Below are 27,438 nucleotides of genomic sequence, written 5' to 3'. Positions count from 1 at the left end.
CTGTGCCCATTCAAGCTGCTGAACGAGCTTGAGGACAAGGAATCAGAAAATTTACCTTTCAACATTCTTCCTTAAAAAAATTATTTGAGATTCTTCAAGGTAATTCCAAGAAAAGGAGAGGAGATATGGGAACCAAGAAACAGTATATCTAATCTAGGATGCTGTGAAAGGAAATCCTAGGATGACAGCTCTACAGTAGGCTTGAAAAGCAACTATCCAAAAATACAGAAGTCAGAAAACTCTCCTCCCAAAAAGAATCTCTGAAAGAAGAGCTGATTTCAATCAATAGAAAGTGTGATGAAGCTAAAATCTTCATATATGGTAAAGAAGGCATATGTTTCTTTTCTGAACCTATTTTCAAAAAAGCTAATTGGAAAAATTCCAAGGGGAAAAAAAAACTTTACTAGACAATAATGGCCTAAATATGTAACAAACTAAACTAAGGTCTGCTTTAAACCTTATTGGAGTGCAGAAAAGGAAACACATTTGACTTTAACACTTGGCAATTGCTTTTCCAAGAGTTCATTTAAATAACACGAGTTTGCATTTCAATTTAGTGATATAGATTTCTGAGATTCTCTTCTCACTCATCATTTCTACAAAGAAGAATATTTCCACAGTTTCATGTTGAAACAGTTCTAAATTGTAGACTTAACCTATAGACAAAGCATGGAAGACCTAATTATAGTTACAGAGCCAACTGTAATTTCTGTTTGTATAAAGATAATATAGAGTTGATAGAAGTCAGGAGGAGCAAAGAGGGTAATACAGAGCCTCTACATCCCCTTTTCAACATAGTTGAGAATAAAGAGATATCTCTAAAAATAATAGCCGAAAAACACATAAATGTAATTAATATTATTTGAAGTGACAATTATTGCTAACAAAACTCTGGAGGTAAAAGACTTACATAAGCCAAATGGCTCATTTTTCACAGTTCAGAGTCAAGTGATGCTGTCAACAATTATAAGCCTCTACTTATAAATTTATGGTTTAGAATTTTGGAGGTAATCACCAAAGAACTAAAGATAGATATAGTGAAAAACCACTAGTTCTAGGACTGAGCTGAGGGAGAAAGAGGATGTTCACTTTCCACTGAATACATTCTCGATCATTTCTATTCCTGGTATGGGTTTTTCTTTTAATAATGTTAATAAATAATAACAAAATGACAGTGTTTTAAATAAAAATTTTAAATATAAGGTAAAAAACCCAATTACCTATAAACTTGGTATTCATGTTTCCCAACTTTGTAAACTTTCTTCTTGAACAGATCTCCTCTTGAACAGAATGGACAGTAACCAAAAATCAGGGCTCTGGGGTCAGAGGGACTTGAGTTTGAATCCCAGGTTTATTTAGCATTTACTAGTAAAGTGATCTTGGACTTAATTTACTAAACTTTCCCAAGCCCAATTTCATCAATCACAAAACAGTGATAAAATTTAGCTAGAAGCATTGTTATGACAATTAAAAATGATAATGTATATTAAAATACATTGATGAGATGATATATAATAAAACCTGAAATGAGATATACTGTTAAAATATGTGCCAGGCACACATTAAACACTTGACAATGTTGGTTGTTATAATCATTAACTCTCATGCTGTTATCTTCTGGGTATACAGCTGGCAATTCAACAATAAAATCAAACTTAACAGCATTTGTATTTCCAGGCAACTACAATAGAGACAATTAATAATTGGTTATCTTTTGTGCCTGCTGGTACAGTGACTCTGAGCTTTAATATGCATATGAATCACCTGGGGTTCTAGCATAATCTGATTCACTGGGTCTGGGATGGGGTCCAAGGTTATGCATTTCCAACGAACTCTCAGGGGATGCTGACACTGCATTCTGGAGACCACACTTCGAGTGGCAAGACCCTAGATGATAAGCTGGCCTGGCAAAGGAATTTACGGATAGGAAATGTTCATATTATAAATCTGTTTCTTATTTAAACAGGATAACAATCAATAGATCTGTATTGCTCTTTTATGCTCAGAAACTATGTTAGATAATAAATGAGTGCAAGTGGAGTAAATGAATCTTCTGTAAAAGGTCACTTTAGTCTTGTCCCTCTGTACTCCCCAGGGATCTGCCCTTGGGTTGGCTGGTTTGTCACCATGTGGGAGGTTTGGTGCTGTTTATGTCCCACCCTCCCATGCTCCCTTCAAGTTCCTATTTGATTACATGCCTTGATCACATGCAAGGGGTCACATGCTAGGGGCAGGAAATCTCTCGTGCTAATTTCCCCTGAGAGATCTGATGCCTCTTTGACAACTGTGCATTGGAGTATTCTCACTAGTGCTTGTACAATAAGTTTGACTCAACTAGAACATCTGGGGTGACATTTCAAATATTCCATATTTATAATCCCTTTGGAAAGGAATTTAGCAACATCCAAAAGGTGCATATGCATCTACCCTTTGAACTAGCAGTCACGCTTATAGGACTCTACCCTGAGGACAGAATTTTGTGGTAGGCAGAATAATGGTGCTCCACATTCTAATCCCCATTACCTATGAATATGTTACCCTATATGGCAAAAGGGACTTCACGATTGCAATTAAATTATTGACCTTGAGACAGAGAGCTTATTCTGAATTAATCGAATGAGTTCAGCGTAATCCCAGGATCCTTAAAGTAGACGAGAGGTGACAAGGAGATCTCTACCCACCATTGCTAGCTTTGAAGATGGAGGTAGGGACTTGAACCAAGGAATTTAAGTGGTCACTAGAAGCTGGAAAAGGCAAAGAAAGGGATTCCCCATAGAACCTCCAGAAAGAACACAGCCCTGCCGACACCCTGGTGCAGCTATAAGATCCTCCAGAGCTATAAGACAATAAATTGTGTTGCTTTAAGTTTGTGGTAATTTGTTAGAGCAGCAACAGAAAACTAACACACCCTCCACAAACATGAAATAGCATATGCATGTGGCCATCACTGTGGTTTTATTTGTAATAGCTAAAGATTGGAAACAAACGAAATATCCATCATTAGGGAGTAGTTGAACAAATACAATGGTATACTCTGCATTTGAGAAAAAGAATGAAAAGTCTCTTTACCTAATATGAGCTGACCTTTAGGACATATTTTCGAGTAAGAAAAAAAAGCGATATAGAGAACACTCTGTATAGTATTTTACCTTTCGTGCGGGAAAGAAAAAGAAGTTAGAATATACATATACTCTTTCTTTTGGTAAAGAGAAACACTATAAAGATAGGCCAGAAATAAAGTAATAAAAAATAATTACTTATGGGGTGTAGAATGAAGGAACTAGGGAAGAATGTGACTGAGACTATATTCTTTTCTTTTAATAAGAGTTTTTTGAGCCAAACTGAAGACATCTACCAGGGAGCAAGAACTCAAATGCTCTTGAGAATACATTCTCAATATATAATTTTGACTTTTGGGCCATGTAAATGTTTTACATATTCAAGAAATAAAGTTAAATTAAAAAATAACTTAAAATAAAATAAAAATATCCATACTTGAGTTTTCTGCCTATGGTTCACATTCCAAAACTTTCCCTAAACTCTTACTCTGCTTCTAATGGAATTCTATCCCAGTGCAAATTAAATACCCAAGATCAAGAAACTGTTTCCTGACAGAACTGTCGAAATTGTAACTTGATGGTAGGTTAAAAGTGACCGTTTTTGCTGAATTTACTGTTTCTTAAATCATATGCTGATAGTATGGACTTAACTGATAGGCTCTAGCATGTGATATAGTACTTAGAAAGCACAAAATGACAGAACAATTTCATAGCGTTAGCAACAGCGCCATCTGGTGGCAAAAACTTAATGCTCTAACTTTAAAATTGTATTTTCTTTTCAAAGGATTATGCTCTTCTATACTGAAATTACATTATATGGGGGAAGGGAGGAAAAGTAACCAGAATGGTTGGCAGTAAGACCTTATTAACTCCCTGTGAAACTGAGTTTATTCTTAACACAAGATATTGATGGATTACATTTTAAAAATGCATTTGGCTAGAACAAAATCCTTAATTGAACCTTCATTCGACAAGAACCAATTTTGAAAAAAATTATTTTAGTGTCAACTACAGACATGCCAAATATGTTTTCATAGTTTTTATAATTCATATTATAAAAATGCAGGCAGTCTCAGTTTAAACAAACAAACAACCCAGGATGATTTATAAGACTATTTCTGATTATCCGGATTCCTAAAAGTTAGATGATAGAAACTACCAGCCCATCCCCAGACGGCCTAAAGTCATCAAATACAATTCACCTGATTTGTTTCTCATCCTTCCTTTACCAGTACTGACAAATAAATACAATTATTTTTCTACCCAATTCTTATTAAAAACAGGAGATTTTCCCATGGAACAACAAGATGGGAGGAATACGACGAATGTAGGCTGTCGTGCCAACCCTGGGCTACTCATGGTTATGTCTGAAGAAATAAATTTCTATCTTAATAATAAAAAACGAGATTTTCTCTTTCTTTTACGATGACTATTTACATAGTAAACTAAAGAATGTAGGCAATTAGGCAATTTGGAGTAAAAATAACTTTGGTTTTAAGATCTTAAAATAACTGTCATAAAAATACTACTTGGATAACTGCTTCAACTGCACAACACTCAAGTTGCTATGAGACAAATCAATCCAATTCAAAAGAAATTTGTTAAGCACCTACTATGTGTTCTACATTACCCTGCTACAAGGAGGAAGGACAGCGGAGATGCCTAAGAGAAAGAGAGAGCTTCTTAGGAAATGAGCTGCTAGTGGCGTTAAAGGTGAGGACTCGGGGCTGAAGGAAAAGTCTTGAGGTTCCAAATATGGCGAAGAAATAACCTGAAAGAAGAGAAGCAGTCATGAAAATGAGCAAAAAAGAGAATAAAAATAGACACGCACAACAATAAAAGAAAACAGAAAAAATGGAAATTCTTGCACAACTTTTTCATTAGAAAAGGAGAGGTCGCCGGTATTTTACCTCACTCTTTAGTTAATATGGAGTTAGAAGAGAAGTTATATAACTCAGGAATTACCATCTCGCCTCGCATCCGCTATCACCTTTGCTGCGGACTTGCTCATCACGTGGACGATGTAGAGAGGGCAGTTCACCGCGCTGGCGATGGTGATGGCTCTCAGCGTGGCCTCTGCCTCCACTGCTTCTGGGCGGCACAGCTCATGGCCCTCGGGGCCTGTTATCCCCAACGCCAACATCCTCTTTGCTCCCTAAAAAGGCAGGAGGAATATACACACGTACAGGGAAGGTTTACTCATGACAAATGCCATTATTGTATTGTAAAACAAATACACTGACAGGCTTTTAGATCTGTTTTATATAGATGTGTGTATGTGAAAGTGTGTGTACACACAGTGTATTTGGTAAAAAGAAATTTAATATTCTGATAGTATATGTAAATTTTTATATACATATTTTTCAATTCTTGTGATTGAAAGGTGAAAAAGATACGAGATTAGTTCTAATCACATTCTTTGAAAAGCAGTGTTTATATTGAAGACTTATTATTGGTTCAGATCAAACAAAATAAAATGAAACATGCTAATCTCCTATACTGGATCCTTGTTGAAGTGACTCATGGTACTACATTATGTAGTTATATAGTCTGCTACTTTTTACTGAATCAGTCTTCAGTGCCCTCTCACCCAACCCACTGACTGATATCGGATCAGTTATTTCTCCTCTTTAAAATGTTATTTCTTCCTTACGAAAAAGGCAGGAAGTCAAGACTCTGGATGGAAAATGACTTGCCCGGTGTCACACAGAGAGGAAGAGGGAGAGTCAAGTGTAAACCCTGGTCTGTTTGAGGTTACAGCTCACGCTCTCCTCTCATCACATCCCGCTGCCTCCGGCCCCGGAGCCTCAGTCTCACTGACTTTAATAGGAACTGAGCCTAGGGAGGGAAAAAAATCAGCTAATATAAAGGGTAAGAGGGAGCTCTTTAAATCTTGCAGATGGCGTACCCTCTGGGTATTAATAATGGAACTGATATGAAAAATAAGTATCTTCTAGACTCCTCCAGAGCACATTTTAATACCCAGCTTCTGAAAAGAGTGGGGCTTTAAACAGCTCCCTACATTGCCTAAATCATCAGATTAAGCCGATGACCACACTTGGCCATTCCAAACCAACAACAAAAGCTGAAAAACAAAAAAGTGCTGGGCTACGCAAAGAAAAATATTTGTGTTTTAATAATAAGACGTGTTTCAGATCTAATAGCTGGTTTGGAGAAGGGAAATCCTCAGTTCAATGCATATACCACCTGAATAAAATTCAGAGCGGGCACAGTGTTTCCAACCCGCAGAAAATTAGTTCCTCCCAGTGCATTAAGTGAGTTTACCCATCTCAGGCCAATCGACTGTAAGTCAAGTTCGTTTCCGTTTGTGCAGAAGTTCTGGAATGCAACTGCTCACCTCTGCAATTAGGTCTCCGTTTTCTGCGTGAACCTGAGCAATCGCTCCGATTTCCTTGCACTGAGAGAAGGCCGTGTACAGCTCCCTGTCGCTCACCATGTACAGATCTTTATATGCCATAAACATCTTGAAAGAGTTCACACCTTTATCTTGGGTAAGGATTTTCATTTCTTCTTTAACCTAAAAGAGAACAACAACGAGAAAATGTCTCCGTTTAATTTAAAGACAATTTTGACATTCTCTAAAACACTGCATTCAGAAGAGAAGTAAAATAAGGACAACCGCATAATTCCAGAAAAAAGGCAGTTAAGGCCTTCATCTTTCCTGCATGTTAGAGCCCATTTCATCTGCTGAACTGCTACTGATACTTCTTTTTTTTTACGCCTACACCACCTGGTCTTCCTACATGGTCTCCCATCCAAGTACTAACCAGGCCTGACCCTGCTTAGCTTCTGAGATCAAACAGGATAGGGCATGTTCAGGGTGACATCGCTGTAGACTGATATAATACTTTTAAATCATAAAAGAGTTAATAGTTTCCCCCAAGGTATTCCATTTCTATACTTGGATATAAATTCTCAACATCTATTTCCCCATGTGAGGAAATTTTTCTAGAAAATGAAGATAAAGCCATTTGGCAGCAACAGAAGCAATTGTGTCTCTAGACGGAATCAAAGCTAATGTGAGGCGAGTGTTTGGGCTCGAATCTGAAACCCACATAGGAGTTCTTATCGGGGAAGTCGAGGATGTAGATCCACCCATTGGCAGTGCTGAGGAGGTGACAGGCTGGACCAGTCGGGTCCTAGGGGGCTTAGTGCTGCTTAAGGTCAAAACTAGATTAGTGATTGCCCTTGCAGAGACTTAGCAATTCAAGCCTTAATAAGGAGTAAAAACTTCAAAGAAACAATCAAATTGTTTGAACTCCTTCTACATGTTACACACACACACACACACACAAAATAAAACAGGCATAGGATTATTGCTCTTATTTGATAAAAGCTCTTTCAACTTCATAAGAAAAACTCTAACATTGGAGGTAAAAAATGTTACCAACAATTCGAACAGTAAATAAAAATGACTAATATAGAAAAATTTATCCTTCCTACTGATTATAAAGTGCAAAATAAAATGATGCAACTTTTTCTACTGAATCAGCAAAGTTTAAAAATAAAAATATTACTTGTTAAGTTCTCACTTCCATCACTCTATATTCCCTTACTAATTTTCTTTGCTTTTCTCTCTGGTGCTTTATCTATTGACGTATTAATTTATTTTGCTTTATCTATTGATATATTATTTATTTGTTGATAGCCTGTTTTCCCCATAAGAGCAGGGGCTTTGTATGGTTTGTCCACTGCCATATCTTAGAACAGTGTCTAGTGCATAGTGGTCACTCAGTAACTGTTAACTGAATGAATGAATGAATGAATGAATGAATATACTTCTGTATGTTATGTGTCAGGGGTTCCCAATACCCAGGCCGTGGACTGGTACTGGTCTGTGGCCTGTTAGGGTCTGAACCACACAGCAGGAGATGAGCGGTGGGCAAGCCGGCGACGCTCCATCTGTGTTTGCAGCCGCTCCCCAGCGCTAGCATTACCGCCTCAGCTCCACCGCAGATCATCAGGCATTAGATTCCCACAGGAGCACTGGTCCCTGGTGCCAAAAATTTGGGGACCGCTGCTATATGTTATACGTAGTACATATACAAAGGAATAAAAAAAAATCAAAGTGTTGAAAGTGGTCATCATTGAAATGATGGAATGAGCTTCAAAACATGTTAAGGGACAACAGCAAGGGCAGATCATAGTATAGAGTGCCTCATTGTTGTTGCTGTTGTTAAAATTTTTCTCTGATTTCGAATTTTCTACCATGAGTATATTATTTTTATTGTTAGGGAAAAAATGCTCTAAACATTATTAGCATATTCACATAATGGGCTTCCAAAGGGGATTATGATCTGCATTGCTCAGAAGAAATAACTATTACTCCCTGAGTAGAAGAGTCTTTCTGAGGGTGACCTCATTAATCATCCGTCTTCCGCATCTTTGGTACGTCCCATGACACTACTCTCAGGCACAGGAACTTAAGCCTTGCTACTCCCAAAGTGTGGTCCTCGAACCAGCAGCATCAGCACACTTGGGAGCCTGCTCAAAATGCAGAATATCAGGCCCCACGCAGATCTACTGTTATGAGTCGATGTGTCCTCCCAAATTCATATGTTGAACTCCTAACTTCCAACACCAAATGTGACCTTATTTGGAAACATGGGCATTGCAGATGCAGTTAAGATGAGGTCACTAGGATGGCCCGTAATCCGATATGACTGTGTCCTTATAAAAAGGGGAAATTTGGACAGACACACGCAGGGACGATGCCATGAGAAGATGATGGCAGAGATGGGGTGATGCTTCTGCAAACTGAGGAACATCAAAGATGGCTGGCAAACCACCAGAAGCAAGGGGAGAGGCATGGAGCAGATTCTCCCTCACCACTCTCTGAAGGAACCGATCTGTCCACACCTTGATCTTGGACTTCTGGTTTCCAGAACTGTGAGACAATGAATTTCTGTTGTTGAAGCCTCCCAGTTGATGGCACTTATTACAGCAACCCTAGCAAACTAACACACTTACTGAACAAAATCCATATTTTAACAGTATTTACTGGGTAACTATTTGCATATTTAAGTGTGAGAAGCACTGGTAAGAGCAAATATCATCACTTTTGCTATACTTTATAAAATAAGAGATGGAGAAAGGGAGGGAAGGAGGGAGGAAAGAAGGAAGGCAGGAAGGCCCTAAACATTTTTGTAGAAAAATTAACTTTAGCTGTGGACTATAAACCTTGCTGTTATATTTGCTGAACTATCCGTTTAAGATTGACTACTCGTTTTATATTAACTTAGTGTCTAAAGCCCTATTTTTAGGGGGAGGTAGAAGTACAAGTTACAGGGTAACTTCAAATAAAGTCACCTTGTAAGCACTTTCTGATAAAAAGATTTCTGAATTAAGTCCAATGTGGAAAAACGCAGTGTTGATTTAAATTACAAGTAAAAATTTCTTCTAAAGTATTCATGAAAATTTATATGAGAAATGAACACATTTTAACATCTCTCAAAACTATCTTTCCTGCCTGAACCATGTTATCATTTCTGCCACGGCCTAAGTAATTAGCAGATATGGAAGGCTGGTTTAAGCTCCATTACGAGATGATGTGAGCAGGTGGTTACATTAGCAGAGCAGCACAGAGAGAGTGAGGGGACAGCTGGAGAAGGCCTTGAAAACGTTCCTGGGCTGTCCCTTCCTCTTTCAAGTGCACAGGAGGGGGAAAAGGGGCCAAGAATGGGAATGGCAGTAACTAGTTTTAAATGAGAATTTCCTTGGTTTTTCTCCAAAATTTAAACATTTCAAATTGAAATTCTAATCTGTGGAAAAATACTGTTTTAAAATCGTTTGGAAATGGGGAAGTTGAGAAAAAGGGAGATCTTAAAATGACATGTCATTAATTAAATATTAGGGAAGGCTGTTGTGAATTATTATGAAGGATTTTCGTATCGTCTGTCTATGATTTTTAAAAATTTTAGTTTTACAAATGGACAATACTTCACAGGATTCAAAATTCAGAAGGCAAAAAGGAATATGCAGTGAAAGGTCTTCCTTCCAGTTCTGACTTCCAGGCACCCAACATCCCAATTTCTTACGTTTTGACATTACCAGTTTCTTGATCTTGTAAGAGCAAGCACTAGGGGACTAAGTGGAAGAAATCGGACCCCTGGGTGGTTCACCTGGTCACTCCACCATGTCACTGCCACGTGAAGGCTGTAGTCACAGCAGACTTTGGGATCAGCCCAGCTTCGCCAGGTCTCGAAGGCCTCGACGAGGGAGCTGCCTTTCTGAGGAATGGCAAAATCGATGACCATGGTGGTGCCTCCTGCCAGGGCAGCCTGGAGTCGCAAGAGAATTTCAACAGGTGAGCCATCAATTTTCTACTTAAGTCGTTTATCTCCTTGAACAATACACATCTATCTGCAAGCAAAGCACTTGGGCAAACTTGATGAGTCCAGTAAACTGCACAAAGATACTGACTCTGAAAGACCCAGAGGGACATGAGTAGACTTCTCATAAGTTAAAGTTTGAAGTGTTAAAACTGCTGAAGTTGCTTCTGTAAAAAGGATGGCATGTCTGATGGAATGAAAATGGCTTTGACCCAAAGAAAACAGAGGGAGGACTATAAGAAACACCAAAATGGAAAAATGGAGATGATTAAAAAAATTTCTCCAGAAAACTATATTCGTTATTGTAAAATCTTACTATATCGGCATCAAGAAGCTTGGTGAATTATATCTCCAACTGCTCCGTGATTTATGCAGACTCTTGAGAGACAACGTGATTCCCCTCTCAGCTCATTTCCGCTGGTGATGCTCCACCTTTCCTTAATTTCCATCTGTCCCTCTGCCCATCCCCATGGCTGCGGTCTTCCTTCGCTCAGACTCTTCTCATCCTTCGCCTGCTCTTTATATCTCCAGTTCTGCTCTCACTGCCTCCAGTACAAACCCCTAATTGCAACCAGAGGGATGTTCTAAAGCCCCGAGGTGACCACTTGACTCCGGAGCTTGAAACCAAATGCTTCTCACTGCATCCGGAATAAAGTTTCATCTTTTTAGCATGGCCCACAAGGCCCTACAAGATCTGCCTCAACTCTTATATTCTCCTTGGCATATTATATTACATTAAATTATGACAATTTTAACACCATTATTAAATCAAGTGTCTTGACTAATTATTGAAATTGATTTTATTTAAACTAAAACCACGAGGTGGTTAAATGTGCTTTTAACTGTTGTATTCAAACAATGTGGGTGAAGAAAACAAACATAGGCAGAGGTATACTAGGGCAGTGGTTGAGAGCCCCAACCAAGGAGCCTCATTGGCTTCAGGGCACAAAGCTCAGAATCAACACTTATCAGCTTTGGTACCCTGAGTGACTCCCTCCCTCCCTTCCTCCCTCTTTTCCTCCCTCCTTCCCTCTCTCCTTTCTTTCCTATGAGTTTTATGTTTTATTTCTTTATTTTTATGTTTTATATTCTTTTTCTTTTTTTTTAAATACCCAGTTTTCCTGAGCACAGAAGAAAAAAGAATGCTTTTATTTTTCCCCCAGATTTACTGAAATATAATTGACATATAACAGTGTAAGTTTATGGTATATGCATATTGATTTGATGATACACTTATATATCGTGAAACGATTACCACATTAGAGTTAGTTAACATCTTCATCGCCTCACATAATTACTGTGTCTTTTTTTGTAGTGAGAACATTTAAGATTTACTCTCTCAGCAACTTTCAATTATATAATACAGTATTATTAACTCCAGGCACCACGCTGTACGTTACATCCCCAGGATGTAAGTCTATCCTTTGACCAACAGCTTCCCAGCCCCTGGTAACCACCATCCTACTCTCTGTTTTTATGAGTTTGTCTTTCTCTGTCTGACTTATTGCACTTAAGAAAATGCTTTTGAAGTCTGTCCATGTTGTCAAAAATGGCAGAATTCCCTTCTTTCTTATGGCTGAATTTTATAAAATTTATAAAATTTCCTTTATCCATTCATCCACAGATGGACTCTTAGTTCATTTCTGTATCTTGCCTATTGTAAACAGTGCTGCAATAAATATAGGAGTGCAGCTATCAACAATTTCTTAACATCCGTGTGTCTTTGATTCCTCATCTGCAAAGTGAGGACAATAATTGAACCTAAACCACAGGGTCGTTAGGAAGATTACACTGAGGTGATGTATATAAGGTGCTAAAGACTGCGTTTGACTCACGGTAAGCGCTTCATAAGCTTCAGCTCATGATGCGTCATAAGCCTTTTCACCGCTGCTTTAGAATTAGGCACTTTCCCACTTGTGATACATTGTCTCATCTCACCACCAGAAATGTGGCCATGCACAGAGCGGGTGCCACCCGCCTCTCTCCCGAGCCCCTGCAACTGCACCCTCATGACCCTCCCCACAGCCCTGCTGACACACTGCGGGCTCCGTGTCCCGCCTGGTGTGAGAGCTCTCCTCTAGCACCGTTTCCTTGCTTCGATAGGTTTTTATTTTTCCTTAAATCACTTGGCCCCACTCCAATTCTTTTTGCTTTCAAAAATCTCACTTTTTGGCACAGGATCCTGTACTTTGTCTCTACCTTTAGGTAACATTGACTTATTCATGCAAAGCAATACATATTTGCGTCTCTTAAGAAATTCCTGTTGGTATAATGACAATACTAGGAAAAATTCCTCAAGATCTGTATTTTTATCTGAATGCAGATGAATCTTCTCATCTTCCTTTCTAAAATGTCTTGCTTGTGCCATACAGACATCCCTCGGGGATGAAGGACATTTTTCTCATAGAAAGAGTTGTTAATTTAGATGTTAGAAGAAAGTAGTTTTTTAGCGTACTGAACTAGAAAATCAAGCTAAAAGAAATATTCTTTCCATTCTTTTTATATTAAAAGTCTACCACCTGCAGGATGTGGGGAAAATAGATACACTGCTGGGGGAAATACAAATAAAATGAATAAAATGGTACAGTACTTTGGAAAACAGCTGGCAGTTCCCGAGAGGGTTAAACATAGAGTTACTATATGGCCAGACAGTTCTACTTGTAGGAATTATATATCTATCTATATCTATATAGGTAGATATAGACAGATAAGTGATAGATAGATAGATACATAAAATAAAAACATGTCCACACAAAAAGTTGCACACAAATATTCAGAGCAGCATTATTCATAATAGCCAAAAACTCAAAACCACCCAAATGTCCATCAACTGATGGATGGATAAACAAAATGTGGTATACAATACAATGGGATATATTTGGCCATGAAAAGGAATGAAGTTCTGATACATGCCACATCATGGGTGAGCCTTGAAAATATTAAGCAAAGTGAAAGAAGCCAGTCAGAAAAAATAACTTATTATATGATTCCATTTACATGAAATTTCCATAAGAGGCAAATCCATAGAGACAGTCAATAGAATAGTGGTTGCCTGGGGCTGGAGGGGTTGGGGAGAGTTGAGTGATAGCTAAAGGGCACAGGTTTTTTGGGGAGCGATAAAATGTTCTAAAGTTGATTGTGGTGATGGCTGCACAACTCTGAATATACTAAAAACTACTGAACTGTACACTTTAAATGGCTGGACTGTACTGTATATAAATTACAACTTAATAAAACTGCTACCATAAAAAGCCTCCAACATGCAAGCCATTACATGGATTGAGGAGGGTGGGAAGACACATAAATAATCAAAGATTCTACCCTCGAGGTGTTTAGAGTCGAGGTGAGGAGATGGAAGTATGAAGAAAAAATTATAATAAAATATTCAGATTGTAAGAAAAGTAGCGAGTATACTTCTATAATAAACGGTGGTATAAAAATTGCTAAAGGGAAGTAAAAATTGCTAGGCTCCCTGAAAGAGGTCCAGGGCAAAGACTACTGAGAATTCAGAGGAAAAGATCAACTCAGAGATCAGAAGAGGCGTGGCTTGAAATTAGCATTAGGACAATAGGATAATAATATCTAACTTGTAATGAGTGCTTATAATATGCCAGGGAACTCTTCTGATGTTCTAGGTGTTTTAAGTGTTGTAATCAACTCACCAGCTCTGCCGCAGGTCCTATTGTCGACACTATTTCAGAGTTGAGGAATCAGAACACAACACCATAACTTGCCCAAAGTCTCAAAGCCACTAGTGACAAAGGCAGGGCTGGAATCAGGTCATCAGGCTCCAGAGCCTGTGCCTATTGGAGCAGCCAACTGCACGGGGAAGCCCTGAGGAAGAGCAGCTCAGCAAAAAGTGTTCAAGGGCAGAATTAAGATGACGGGATGGTTCAAAGCAACGGCTCCCAGAGAAGGCAGGCAGGACGGTGGCTGCCTGCAGGGGCGAAAGGAGCCCCTGGCTGGGATGACTGAGAGGGTGGCAGACCAGCAGACAGAGGAGGGGAGCCCACCTGGCGTTTTGAGAGATCATGAGTTCAGTGTGGAACATCCTGAGCGTGGGGTGGTCGGGCACGTGTCCACTTTGTGTATTTGCAGACAGAAGGACATGCAGACCTGACGGTGAAGAGCAATCAAGGGCAGGAGAGAAACATGACAGTCGCCTTGGAGAGGATGCCAGAGGGGTCCTGAGGTTGGCGGAAATGACCAGGGACAGAGAAGCAAGGTGTGATAATAGGAGCCATGGTACCATGCTTGGAACATACCGACACTTAGCACGAAAACGAAGCAGCGCCGAGCCAAGACGGAACATTGACAGTGGCTGTTTTCAGGTGGCACGATTACGAGTTATTGTAATTTTTTTCCAGTTAAATCTCATCTTCAATATTTGATTGATTTTGTATAAGAAAGCATGACTTTTATGAGGAGAAAAAGATTTTGCAGACATATGATACGAATACATGCTTATGGTATCTAAAATAAGTACACAGACGGTTGATGGTCTTCTTAGTAGACTGAAGATGTGATGGTCAGAGGACCATTTTTCTAAAACCACAGCAGATTGAAATTCCTGGGGCTACAGTTTGAAATATCCTGAATCAGGATCTATCACAAATATTCCATCTCCTTAATTAACCAGGAGCAGGGGAGGGAGAAGAGAGGGGTAGTCGGTCACTGTCTTTTCTTCGTTTCTTCTTGTTGTTTTTCCTCTCCAACTTCCTCCCTCTCCTCCTCACAACGAGAATGAATTTAAAGAAACTGGAGTGAATGGAAGAGAATAGCCTGGGCCAGTGTGGGCAAATGGGTGAAAAAGAGAATCTGCCTTTTTCCAAACCTCCGCTGTCTTCACCCAGCCTCCTCTTGAACCTCTTTCTTCCTGGTCTTTCTGGTCATCCAGGGTTTTGGGGCTGCCCAAAGTTATCTCAAATCCCTGAATATTATTTCAGGATCTGAAATGTTCCCTTCTTTCCACTGGATGCAGGGTGCCATGTGCCAGAGCTGCAGAACTGAGATCCCAATTAGAGTGGACCCCCCTAGGGTGTGAAGAAGCCCTGCTCCTCTCAAGGGTTACTTGCCTCTTGAAAGTGGCCCTTGTTCAAATACCCACTTCTAGGTTATGCATCTTATACTCATTCACTCATTTAATTAAGCCTTGCTACAGCCCTGAGTGGTAGGAATTGCTTTTCTTATTTTACAGTTAAGGATACTGAGGCTCAGAGACATCAAATAACTCTCCAAGGTCACGCACCTGGTAAATTCTCTTTGGTAACCTGGAAGAAGATACAACTTCCTCAGTGGTCTTACATTCAGCCTCCCCTGGGCCTCAACCCCCTGTAGGCTGTTTCTCCTTCTCCAATCTTCCATTGATCTGCTTTCCAGCCTGCAGCCCTAGGCCATCAGTGAATCATTACTTGGAGAAGTGCATAGAGCAGTAAAATGAATCGAGCATTTAGAAAGCCGAAAGCCATACAAAACAAGACAAATCCCATCAGGTTAAACTATGAATTGTAAATTCACAAATGAAATGCAATTTTATTAAGCTCACGTGATGTTCATTATTGTGACAATCGCTATTGAAATAAGATGCCCCTAAAGGATTTATAAGGAAAAGCCTTATGCTAGTGCTTCTTTGTCTTCGCACAACCATTATAATTAACTTTATCCAGCAGACTAACTGGTCAGAACATTTCATTCCCAGTCCACTTTAGATATTTTCAGTATTTGTTTAATTTTTTTTAACATCAGATGCTTCTAGATGCACTTCACAAAATGTTTCTCAGGATCTACCTAACATCTGAAGAATGAAGCGAGCTCAGGAAAGGGAGAACCAGTACAGGGCAAAAATGTCTTTCATATTTCTATAAGAAACTTAATTATTTCCTTTGTTTTTACTGCTGATCGACTTTGCTCCACTTTTATTTGTAGTTAGCCAAACAAAACGTATTTACCTTTTCTAATCTGGGCTCATAAATCAATTCTTTCAGCTCATAATTACTTTGGCTGTTCTCCCTTGAAAACCTTCCAGTTTATCTAAAACCTTCTTTTGCGGGAGGAGAGCATGTGCTGTCGCAGGTGCAAATGTGGATAGAATATAAATTGAGATAAACTCTCATCAGCGGTGGGGGTCATAATATTACATAACACAAGATTTTATTTAAGAATGTATTAAGTTGTAAATCATTATTTATGGCTTTTTCTTCTTCTTCTTCTTCTTTTTTTTTTATGGTGTCACCTAATTTTCATTTCTAAGCTCATCCTAAAACAAGTGACCTTGTTTCACTAAAAAAAGTCCCAGGACCTGCTCGGCCCAAGTAAAACAAAAATAAGTCCAACAGTACATTTGAGCCATAGAGAGAAAAACACTTGGTTCAATTTTCAGCTTTCTCATAGTCACTAAGTCACTCATAAGTCACTAAGACTTATGAAAACAAACTTCATGACTCCAATTTATCTTCCAACTCCGGAAGCACATTCACTGTTGTAAAGATGTCCTTCACATGCTCATGTCCTTGTCTCTCCAGGTTTGAAATATTAACCACACCATCACCCATCCAACTGTGCAAACTGGACTTCAGAGTCAGCCTTGACCTTACCTCTCTTCTTCCCAACATCCCCCAACCCAATCCATCAGTGTCTACCTTCCATATTAACATTTTCATAGAGGGATCCAGGCAGCTACATGGCCAGGGCTAGCAATACTTTGGAGAAATGAAATCTCACATTAACATGTAGCTTACACTACTTTTCCATTTTGCTGTTGGAAAAGTGAACCATCATAATTATGTCAACTCATAGCTTTTGAGGGGAATTTATTGATTCCTCCTTTCCTCCCTTAAACATCTAAAGAATATTTATGTACCAGGCACTGTAATGGGTACAGAGATGAAACTATATCAATTGAATCCGATTCTCGAGGGATGGTATAAAAGTTCCCTAGAAGATGCTAGAGTGTGGCCAGGATTAAGATTCACTGGACTAAGTATAGGAGGCAGAGGAGGGGATTTCATCTCTCCAAAGTATTGCTAGCCCTGGCCATGTAGCTGCCTGGATCCTTCTATGAAAATGTTAATACGGAAGGTAGACTCTGAGCACATTTGAAAGCTAAATGCTCATGTTTGGCCAAAGCCATTACCTACTCAGAGTTAACCAGAACTTATAATACAACAGAATTATAGTCTATATTTATGCCTCAAATAATTTATTCTTTTTTTTAAAAAAAGATTAAGTTTTATTTTAAGCTAATTTTTAAGCTCTTTGCTTTTATGTGTGACCAGATCCTCAGGGATCAGGAACTCATGACTTGTCACCAGAATGTGCAATTTCACTATTAGATGCAATGAAACATAACTAAAAATGAAGTGTCCTCCCTTACTTTGTTACTCAATATGTGAAAAGAAGAGCCAAAGGCGATGGTGAGGAGTTGACTCTGGGTAATTACAGAAGCTCACTTATCAATCAGATAACCTACTTAGAAACACAGCTTGGTGATGTAAGCCTTTATGACCCAGGACTTCACAAAAGAGAAAATGCCAGACGTCAAGTATTCACCCAAAAATAGTCACAATCATCAAAGTTAGTCTACAAGTCCAGAAGTTTATTGTATATAATCTATTGTTAAGGCCAACACAGAGTCCCATATACTCCTAGTCTGTCTGCTACTGAGAACAAACACCACGGTTTTCACCTCTATTACCTCAATGACAATGCCTGGCCTTAGTGGCTTTCCAAGAAATATTTTTTGTCTGAGTTACTAGACTCTAATCATCAACTTGGAAAATCCTTAGTTTAGGGTTATTCTGTATTGGATCAGTGACAGGGTCTAGAATATGATACTTTGTCATAAAAGTCATTCTGAGCTGAAGGCATTTGAAAACATGCTTTGTCAACTGTAACTAAAAAAAATTTTTTTTAATTATATTAAAAAATTTTATTTATAAAAAGCCTTTTTTTTTTTCTTTTTCTTTTCTGAAGTCCCTTATCTGCCTAAAAGCAGAAGCTCTCAAAAGAATTCAATTGTCATAATTCCCCTTCCAGGAAGTGTCACTACCAAGTAACACTGAATCATCATCTAAGACCAGAAGCTTGCACCACACCTAAATTAGTCCTTCTCACAAAACTATCATATCTCCCATCTATTCTCCTAAAGGCCCATTTGACTTTCCTAAAAGTCATTTGTTTTCCCATAAGTGCTCCCTCCTTTCCCCTGTTGAGATGGTATATAAGCCCCAAATCCCCACTGATTCCTTGAGTCACATTTTTCTGTGAACTCCCATGTACTTGAATTTTAAAAATATATTTTTTCTCTTCCTAATCTATCTTTTGTCAGTTTAATTTGCAGGCCCCAATGACTAAACCTAAGAGGTTACAGGAAAAGTTTTCCTCTCCAACAGCAGCATCGTGAAAACCATGATTTCCACACATCGAAAATATCCAGTCCGTGTAAAACAAGTGGTGGGACCAAAAAGCATGGAGAACTCAAGTACGGAAACTGAAAAAAGGCAAGTCCTAGATGCCACACAGTTCCGTGAAAGGATTCCTAACATACAGCACCCTCAACAGGGCTTACAGCCCTATTTACAATCAAGTAGCTTCAGATTAACATTCGCGATGGCTTTTTTCTTCCTCTGATTAGTAGCACAAAGATTAACTTCATAATCAATAAAGAGCCACCTAAGCAAATCATAGAATTATAAACTCTTAGAGCTGGAACATGTGAGCTAACGCAACAAAATTGTTCAAAGCTCAGCCTCACCAGTAGTTAAAGAAATGCTCATTTAAAAACATTAAGAAAGTCTATGTTTTTCCTATTAAATTGGCATTGATTTTTTTTTCTTCAATATTCACAGGTAACTAGGATGCAGTGAAATGAGAATTACAATGTATTGCTCATGGGAGCGTAAATTGAAGTGTATATTAAACTCCTTTAAGATGCATATAATACTCATTGACCAAGTCATTTCACTCTCAGGGGTGATTTTATAACCCGTGCAAATCTTCACTTCTTTAGAATGACTTTTTCTCTTCTCTTCCTTTTTGATTCAAACTGGCCTTGGGAGTCTCTTGCTTCTTCCTTTTCCGTTTCCCTCTGCACAACCACTCCGTTATCACTAAGTCCTTAGGTCAGCATTAAACAGTCTTAGGAATAAAGCCTCAGGTCTGCTGATCACAGAAACAAATTTTGGTCAAACTAAAGATAAAGATAACATTTTGCAGCTCCACACTCATGAAGAAGAAGGACCCTATGGGCATCCTCTTGAAACCAGACAGAACAACTCCATGACTGACATCAGGGCCTGATGCAATGATCAACTGCCTCCTACCCGAGCCCCAACCAATCAGTAGAACCTACGACCCCAACTCCCTTAGATACTAATGAGTATTCCCCTATATAATCTATGCCCTAGAGGCCTTTGGGGAGCCAGGTCTTTGAGCGCTAGCTTACCTGTGTCCCTGGGCTTGGAGCTATTTCCTTAAATAAACCTCTACTTCCCTTGCTGCAAACTCCTGTCCATGTCTCTTTTGGCTTTGATATGTGCAGGCAAAACGAACCTCTTGAGTTCAGTAACAGTTTTTAAGTCAATCATCAAGAATCTGAGTGATGATTTATTGGCACAGTGTTGTTATACACAAGCAAAAACAGAAAAACAAAAAATTGGAAATTACCCAAATGTCCAACACCGAGAAGAAGAGAGCAGAGCTGTTAACACTTTGGAAAATAGGGTGAAAACGGGTTGGGTGCTTGGAGGGAAGGATAAGTTTGGTTTGGAACATGCTGAGTTTGAGGTGCTTACGAGACATCAGGTTGTAATATCCTCAGACAGACAGAAATGGAAACCTGATGCGTGAGAGATAGCAAGATCAGAGAAAAAGCTCTGAGACTCAGACCGGACTCAGAAGATAACAGGGCCACAGAAATCATGTTCTCCAATGATAGTTAAGGTCACGGGGAAATGTTTAATGATCAAGGCTGACTCCAAAGAAAATGCACAATTTAGTAGAAGGAAAAATGTTTATATGCCCCCCCAAAAAGAAAAAAGCCTGAAAGGATAGGAAGCAAAATGTTAAAATTATAGATAATTTAAATGTTTCCTCATACTCTTTTCCTTTTTTAAAAAGGAAAGTTTATTCATTCGACTAATATATATATATACTGAGGAACTGTAATGCTCCGGCATTTTCCTAAGGGCTGGATGATGAGCATCGATTGTTTTCATTAGTTTTAAAAATATATTTTTTAAATCTAAGTTATTCTTCCAACCAGTGCCTCATTTTACAAGTAAGGAAATGCTGACAACCCCAAGAGAGGAAGTGGCTTGCTCAAGGTCACACAGTCAGCCCACACAGCCTCTGAAACGCAGCCTGGAGCTCCAGCAAGTAACAGAAAAAGGGATTTGGTCTGCAACCAAGTTTTCTGAGCACCTACAAGGTGAGAAAGCTCCATAAATACAACCATAAATGTGTGCTTAATCACATACCTTCTACTGCCTTATTATAAGTAATCATCTTAATGGCATTTTAACAAAAAGTTCCAGAGCAAATTTCCTTTCCTGATAATTTTGAAGACTTTATGTCCTTTACCAAAAAAAAAAAAAAAATGATGTCTGTTTTCCCGATTAAAATGATTCTTCCTCCAACTACTGATACTGCCTGGTTTTTTAATGCACGTCCACCCATTTCAAGGTGCATATATGTCTGAATATAAATATATATGATATGAGCCATCATTCGCAAAATTCTAAATCTTTTTAGTAAATCTAGTTAAGTTCTTTTCTTTCTTTCTTTGGAGAAAGACCCTCTCCCTCAGACTTAGATAATTACCTTGAAACTGGTGACTCAAGTCCTCTAGCTATTGATAAGGATCATTGAAACTCAGCATTCTCCTTGCAGGGCCTTTAGAGCCTGAGGAGGGTGGGGACCTTTAACCCAATTTTTTTTCTCTTTTTTTTCCTTTTATGAAATCTATTAACCAAATCTGTTTTCCTTTACCTGCTTGATGGGCAAATTAATGACAGAAACATAACTAGATATATGATTCAAATAACAAGTGTGTATCCTTTTCCTTGTGTAGGAACAGAGGTGGCACTTCGGCAGGATACCCAAGACCCCGTCCTGACTAAGGCAGAGAGAGAAAGAGCTCCATGAAACCCCAATAGGCAGGGACTACGATCTTCCTCAGCAGGAAGCAGATACAGAAGAAGAGACCTCCCGTCCCTCAACATCCATACTAATAAAAAGGGGTTCGTGGCTCTTAGAAAAGTATTAGGCAGGAAAGTTAGATAGGGGGTTTCTGGTCCGCCTGCGAAAACGCTGAGGTCATCTTATTCTAGAAAGAGTCCACCCTAGTCTGCCCACAATTAAGCAAGCCAGAAGGCATTTTGGAGCTAAAAATAACTCATACAAGGAAATAAGCAGACAATTGGGTACTAGTTTCAGCCAGTCACGTACACCTGCGCAATGAAGGCCCAACGACCTTCAACTCACCTGAGCCTCATTATACTATCATTATAATATGATGCACATGCCCGGAAGTCATTAATATCATTATAAGAGACTGAATTCTGGGAACGAACAAGCGCGGAAAGCAAAACGATGAGTCACTGAGTTCTGTCCATCTTAGTTGTCAATCAAGAAGTAACTGCCCACAGCGAATGGGGATAAAAACCCCAAAGACTTTGTTACCGTGCCCTTGACTCCTTGATCCTTTGAGCATCCCTTCTCTAGAAGTGGACTGTTGCTTTATTTTCCCTTCTAATAAAGCTACTCTCTTCTGTTGTATTTCTGTGTCTTGTTCAATTCTTTGTTCGAAACATCGAGAGCCTGGACAACACGCCGAGAGGGGAACCCCACTCTCCAGTAATATATATATTAGAAAACTGGCCAAGCGCTTGTAATTCATTCTCTTATCACAGGATATAGTAAAAACAAAGTCATAATTCCTTCAAGTTTATCTAATTCACAATATCCATTTGAATAAAAAATCATTGTCTTTCTTCACAGATATTGAATTATTGAAAGACCACCATACATTTAGTATAGACCAACAACATGAAATATGATTTCTTTATAACGGAACATTATTTCCATTAGTTATATCAGATAGAAAGCTTTTATCTTTAATTAAATAAATTAATTATAGGCTTTAAACCAACCTCTGACATGAATTAGATTTATAAAATATATAACCTTTGGTTGACCTATATTTCATTTTTTAAATTGGGCACCATCACAATCTAGTAATCAATAAATAGAATACCACAAACAGTATTCCTTCTATTTGTCAGATATTATACACAATCAGCCTGGTAGATGCAGAAAGCAAACAGCTATTGGTCTGACATTTTGGGGCCCATCTCCTGAAAGCATTGTGGGTAAAAAAAGGTTTCTACAAAAAATAACCTCACAGGGTGATCTGATCATAAATTCCTAACTGGGCAGGTCATGGTGGGGGGTCACACCTCAGATATATAACATTTTTAGTGAAGGGTTTATCTTTGCCTAAGCGAGCCCTGTTCATTGTTTCTGTGCATCTAGGTCAACACTCCTTTGAAATAAGGATAACCACCCTCAAGAAAGCACATAACCTTGTTAACCATTCTGTAATACAACCCTTGCCTTGCTTTCTCCCACCTTCAGGTGGTATTCCTTTCATTCCTTCCTTAATTTCAAATGCCTAAAAGAAGTTGCAAAACTGTTATTCTCTGGACATTTGAGATCTTGCTTCCAGGAAACTGATATTAGTTTGGCTCAAATAAACTCTTATAAGAATTCTCAGAAGGTTTGGAAATTTTTATACCGACAGTATAACATGTTATTTTTATTTTGTGGCTTTCCGTATTTAAGGTACACGCTTCTGTACTCTTAGAGATGACATGGCTCTAAATGCATGTAGAAATGCCTCACGAAACTAATCCCTGTGATGTGTGTTTTGATAACCTTAACTGCACTGGGAAGGTGAAAGGCTACTGTATTTCTTAAGGATGACTTTGCTCTATTTTTGAGAAAAGCCATCTCACATTACCACGCAAGGTATACAGCTTTTTCATCCATTGCTTACTATTTGAGAAATCAAAACATTAGATATCTTTTCAACACTCACATCAGGAAGGAAGAGAGTCTAGTAGGTAAGATCTCTAGTGCTAGCAGCAGGCAGTCCTGAATTGGAAGAGCCACTTGGTCACTTACTACGTGAGTGACCTTAGGCAAGTGACTTAAGTTTTAGTTTCCTCAGTTGTAAAAAGTAGGTGATGGCCTTTGGGATTGTTGGAAGATAATGCACAGCTTGGCACCGTGCCTGGCACATAGTAAGTGCTTGATAAAATAAATGTCACAGAACAGAATTAATAAGATGCTTTTCAAGTTTAATATATATATAATACGAGCATTTACAAAAGACTTACTTCTCCCTATTTTCCCAAACCAGAAATCCCAGCAATACTGCCTTGAGAATTACTGTGAGCACTGTTTAATAGTCAAGATGAATTTAGTATTTGCTAAATTTTTGACCTTAACATCTCTGCCCACATTGTTTTCTGCTTACGATCCTAAGCTCACGAACATGTTTTTGTTTAATGTTTTGACAGCCTTTAAGTATAGAAATGCCTAGACTATCAGCTGACCCATAAGTCCTTTCAGACGGTGACAATAGATATTTGTATGATACAATGACCTGTCTTCTCAGTATGGAACTGTAAATCTTTCCATCCAGGAATTCCAGATTCAGTCAAGGAACATGTAGAAGACTAAGAAACCCTCCAAGGGCCTTGGGGCACAGGCAGAATAATCTTGAGAAAGGGAAGGAATGACCTGCCATCACAAAGCACTTTGTTAATGATGAGTCTGTGATAATAGAAACTACTTGTACTGTAACTGAAAACAGCACATTATAAAATTTTATATATGGGTACACACACACATGTGCAATATAGTATCAATTATGTAAAAAAAGCATATTAAAAAGGCATAACGACAATATACAAAATGTTGGGTGTCATGAAGTGGAAGATTATGGGTAATATTTTTCTCTTTCTCCTTTCCTATTTTTCCCATTTTCTATAATTTGTATTGCTTTGATATCTGAAAATTTTACATAAACTGTAAAAATAAGTTTATTAAAGTTTAGCAAGTTTCCACTTTTGACAAAAGGGGAAAATGAATGTTCAATTTTCAAAACAAGTAAGATCTGTCCTACAAAACACTTTGACCATTGCCCTGATGATAAAGGTTTACAATCAGTAACCAGGAGGAAGCTTTCCAAATGCTTATGTGAGCAACCTGCCCCAGACCCCTTTCTCTGGGTCAAAGTGTGTTTGTTTGTTTGTTTTTCTGTTCAATATTCTGGTCAGTCATGGATGATTGGGTAATGTGGATTGGAGGAGGTGTAAGGAGAGTGAAAATGTTAGAAATCAGTAGGGTAAACGAATCGTCAAAACTCTTTGAAAGCCTGAAATACCTATACTTGGAGCCCCAACTGTTTCCCACACATCCAGGTGTCTCCTAGGGGAAAATCCTTTAGGAAGGCGTCATTTCCCTCACGACAGCCCTGACCACCAACGTAAGCGGGGGTGAGGCTTGGCTTTGGCTGAAGTGGATTTTTAACTATATATTCTTGCAAGGCTGCCCAGTTCATCTTCTCATCTCTTTTTCAAGAGCCTTGGGGGAAAGTTTAAGGTTCTTTTCACAGACCTGAGGTTCTAGGCTTTTGAGTCTAGGGAAACTCAAGTTCCCTAACCTGGGGATGGATGATCTGATCCTCTTGCACCCTCAGTGGAGGTGCAGGTGGTCCATTAACAGGAATCAAAGGCTGTATTTAATGTCCCCAGGGCAAGAAGTTCAGAGAAGAGGTGCTGCCTGGAAGATCATATCTGGAATATTTATCTTAGAAACCTCATCTTAGAAAATTCATCTTAGAAGATGAAGGCAAAACTTGTGGACAAGCTGGGCTTCTAGCCCACCCAGACTTCTCACCACCCAAAACACACTGATTAATGAGTCAAGGCAGTAACTACTAGGTGAATGGATTTTTCTTTTGGTTCTGGCTGGGGACAGAGGATGGGGAGAAACGTCTGGGAGTGCCAAGGGAACAAAGATTCTATACATATTATGGAAAGCTAGTGGAGTTCCATAGAACACAAATGAAAATGGGGGAGGAGGGCAGATGGACATAAGGTGTAGAGAAACGAGGATAAGGGAACAGGTTGCTTTCAACTCGTCAAATTACCCAAATTGAGTAGGAGACAGCTGGGTTGGCCGAGGTGGGCCGATGCCACCGAAAAGGAGCGCCTAGAAGGAACCTCGGCGTGGAGAATCTTAATCTCATCAAGTCTTTTTCAGGGCAGATCTTACTTGTTTAGAAAATTGAATCTTAATCTCTACACGGGCTGGGCGGCCGCGGCTGGCTCCTGGCCCCTCGGTCCCTCCAGCGCCGCGCAGGCTTGGGCGCTCTGCTCTGGAACCCTGCGGCGGCTGGAGAGGTGGCCGGAGGACTCCATGGGGCCTCCCGGGACGAGGGCGCGTGGGTACCTTGGTGCCCTGGTGGAAGTCGTCGACGGACCTCGTGCCCATGAAGGGGAACTGCAAGTGCGTGTGCGTGTCGATGCCGCCGGGCAGCACGAGCTTGCCGGCGGCGTCCAGCACCCGCAGCCCGGCGGTCGCGCCCCCGGGCGGCGGCAGGTCGCGTCCGAGCGCGCGCACCACGCCGTCCTCCACCAGCACGTCGGCCACCTGCGAGAAGTCGTCGTTGACCACGCGACCCCCGCGGATCAGGAGGCGCGACGGCACCGCCATGGGTGCGCACGCAGGTGCTGGCCTGGGCGAGCGGGGTCACCCTCCTCCCAGGACCCCGAGGACCGCCCCAGGCTCAGACCCGGGCCCGGAGCCGGTTTATCAATCGGCTTCCGGATGCCGGCTCCACCCACAGGAGGCTGGGCTGGCGCCGAAAGGCTGGGGCAGAGCAGGAGATGAGCACAGTGCTGACCTCAAATGTCATTATGTCGCCTGTCTCCGAGCCATTGCGAGGGAAAGATCTTGGAATTTTAAAAGTGACGGACGCTGTGGGGAAAGATATCCACCTCATGAGCAGTGTGTCTACACACACACCCACACACCCACACACCCACACACCCACCCACCCCGGGGCAGGGTGCGGGGAGCCATCGCCCACAGCAGCTACAATGAAAATACTCATACTAAGCCAGAAAGAACAACTCGATCTGGATTTCCTTTTAAATATTCTTTACATGAGGCTCAAATCATCACACAATGCCAGAAACTGGCAGAGCGAAAGTTCAGAGTGAAATATTTAATCTATTTGAAATGAAAATGAATTGGTATCAACTATTCTCTAAGTTTTAATGATACCATACATACCAGCGAGTTTTACTTGAAAAATAGCAGAAAATGTAACTCTAAAGATCTAGGTTTACCTCCAGCTTTCCAGAAAACTAGCTTAGAAGACTTCGGTTAAGTCTTTCATCCCCTTGGTATAAAACTGGTATATACTCTCATATATAAAATTGAGATTATTTGTTCTTCCTCTCTGGATGTTTTTTGAGAAGCAAAATGCTGATGGATGTGAATGCACCTTAATAAAATGGGAAGCACCATACACATTTACTTAACAAATACTAGCTTCGTAAGGATCGATGGGGGGTGGGGGGGCGGGGTGAGGATTGGTTAGAGGGGAAGGTGATAAAAACAAGCCACATTCTCATGTTCAAGGACCTAATAGCCAGTGTGACACACATGCGTATTTCAATATATAACAGAATATCTAAAACAGAAAATTCTACCTTTGAGAGGATAATGAGAGTTTAGAGAAAAAGGAGAATTTATTTTTGCCTTGAATAAAATTAGATACGGAAGTTTCGCAAAGAGGTATGAGAGCCAGGATATGGAAGACATGAACCTGCAGAAATCAGGGGTGGGAAGCGGGACCGTGGTAAAGGGAACGGAGCAGGCAGAGGCACAGAGCAGGCGATGGCAGGGTGAGTCTGAACTCCATGAAGCTGGAGGCATAGGGTTGGACAACT

The 27,438-nt window shown here is 39.8% G+C and overlaps 1 protein-coding gene and 1 pseudogene across 3 annotated transcripts in view; both read right to left on the bottom strand.

Moving 5' to 3' along the window:
• DPYS (dihydropyrimidinase) overlaps window positions 1–26,285 on the bottom strand; it is an 80,708-nt gene extending 54,423 nt beyond the window's left edge. For 2 of the 3 annotated variants that reach the window (XM_039853999.1, XM_039854000.1), the window contains exons 1-4: window positions 25,931–26,279; window positions 10,202–10,360; window positions 6,418–6,597; window positions 5,025–5,214 (exon numbers count right to left, since the gene is read on the bottom strand). In XM_039853999.1, the coding sequence (XP_039709933.1) occupies window positions 5,025–5,214; window positions 6,418–6,597; window positions 10,202–10,360; window positions 25,931–26,194 (793 nt within the window). In that variant the 5' untranslated portion in view covers window positions 26,195–26,279. Of the gene's footprint in view, window positions 1–5,024; window positions 5,215–6,417; window positions 6,598–10,201; window positions 10,361–25,930 lie in introns of all 3 variants that reach the window. The other variant, XM_039854001.1, reaches the window with a different exon arrangement.
• Window positions 6,799–6,917, bottom strand: LOC120595876 (uncharacterized; annotated as a pseudogene).
• Window positions 26,286–27,438: the final 1,153 nt, after the last annotated feature.

This window comes from Pteropus medius, unplaced genomic scaffold (assembly GCF_902729225.1).
Source record: "Pteropus medius unplaced genomic scaffold, Ma_sr-lr_union100, whole genome shotgun sequence".
In the NCBI taxonomy this organism is placed as follows: domain Eukaryota; kingdom Metazoa; phylum Chordata; class Mammalia; order Chiroptera; family Pteropodidae; genus Pteropus; species Pteropus medius.
The sequence above is the reverse complement of the archived record's forward strand: the minus strand, read 5'-3'. Positions and strand labels throughout refer to the sequence as shown.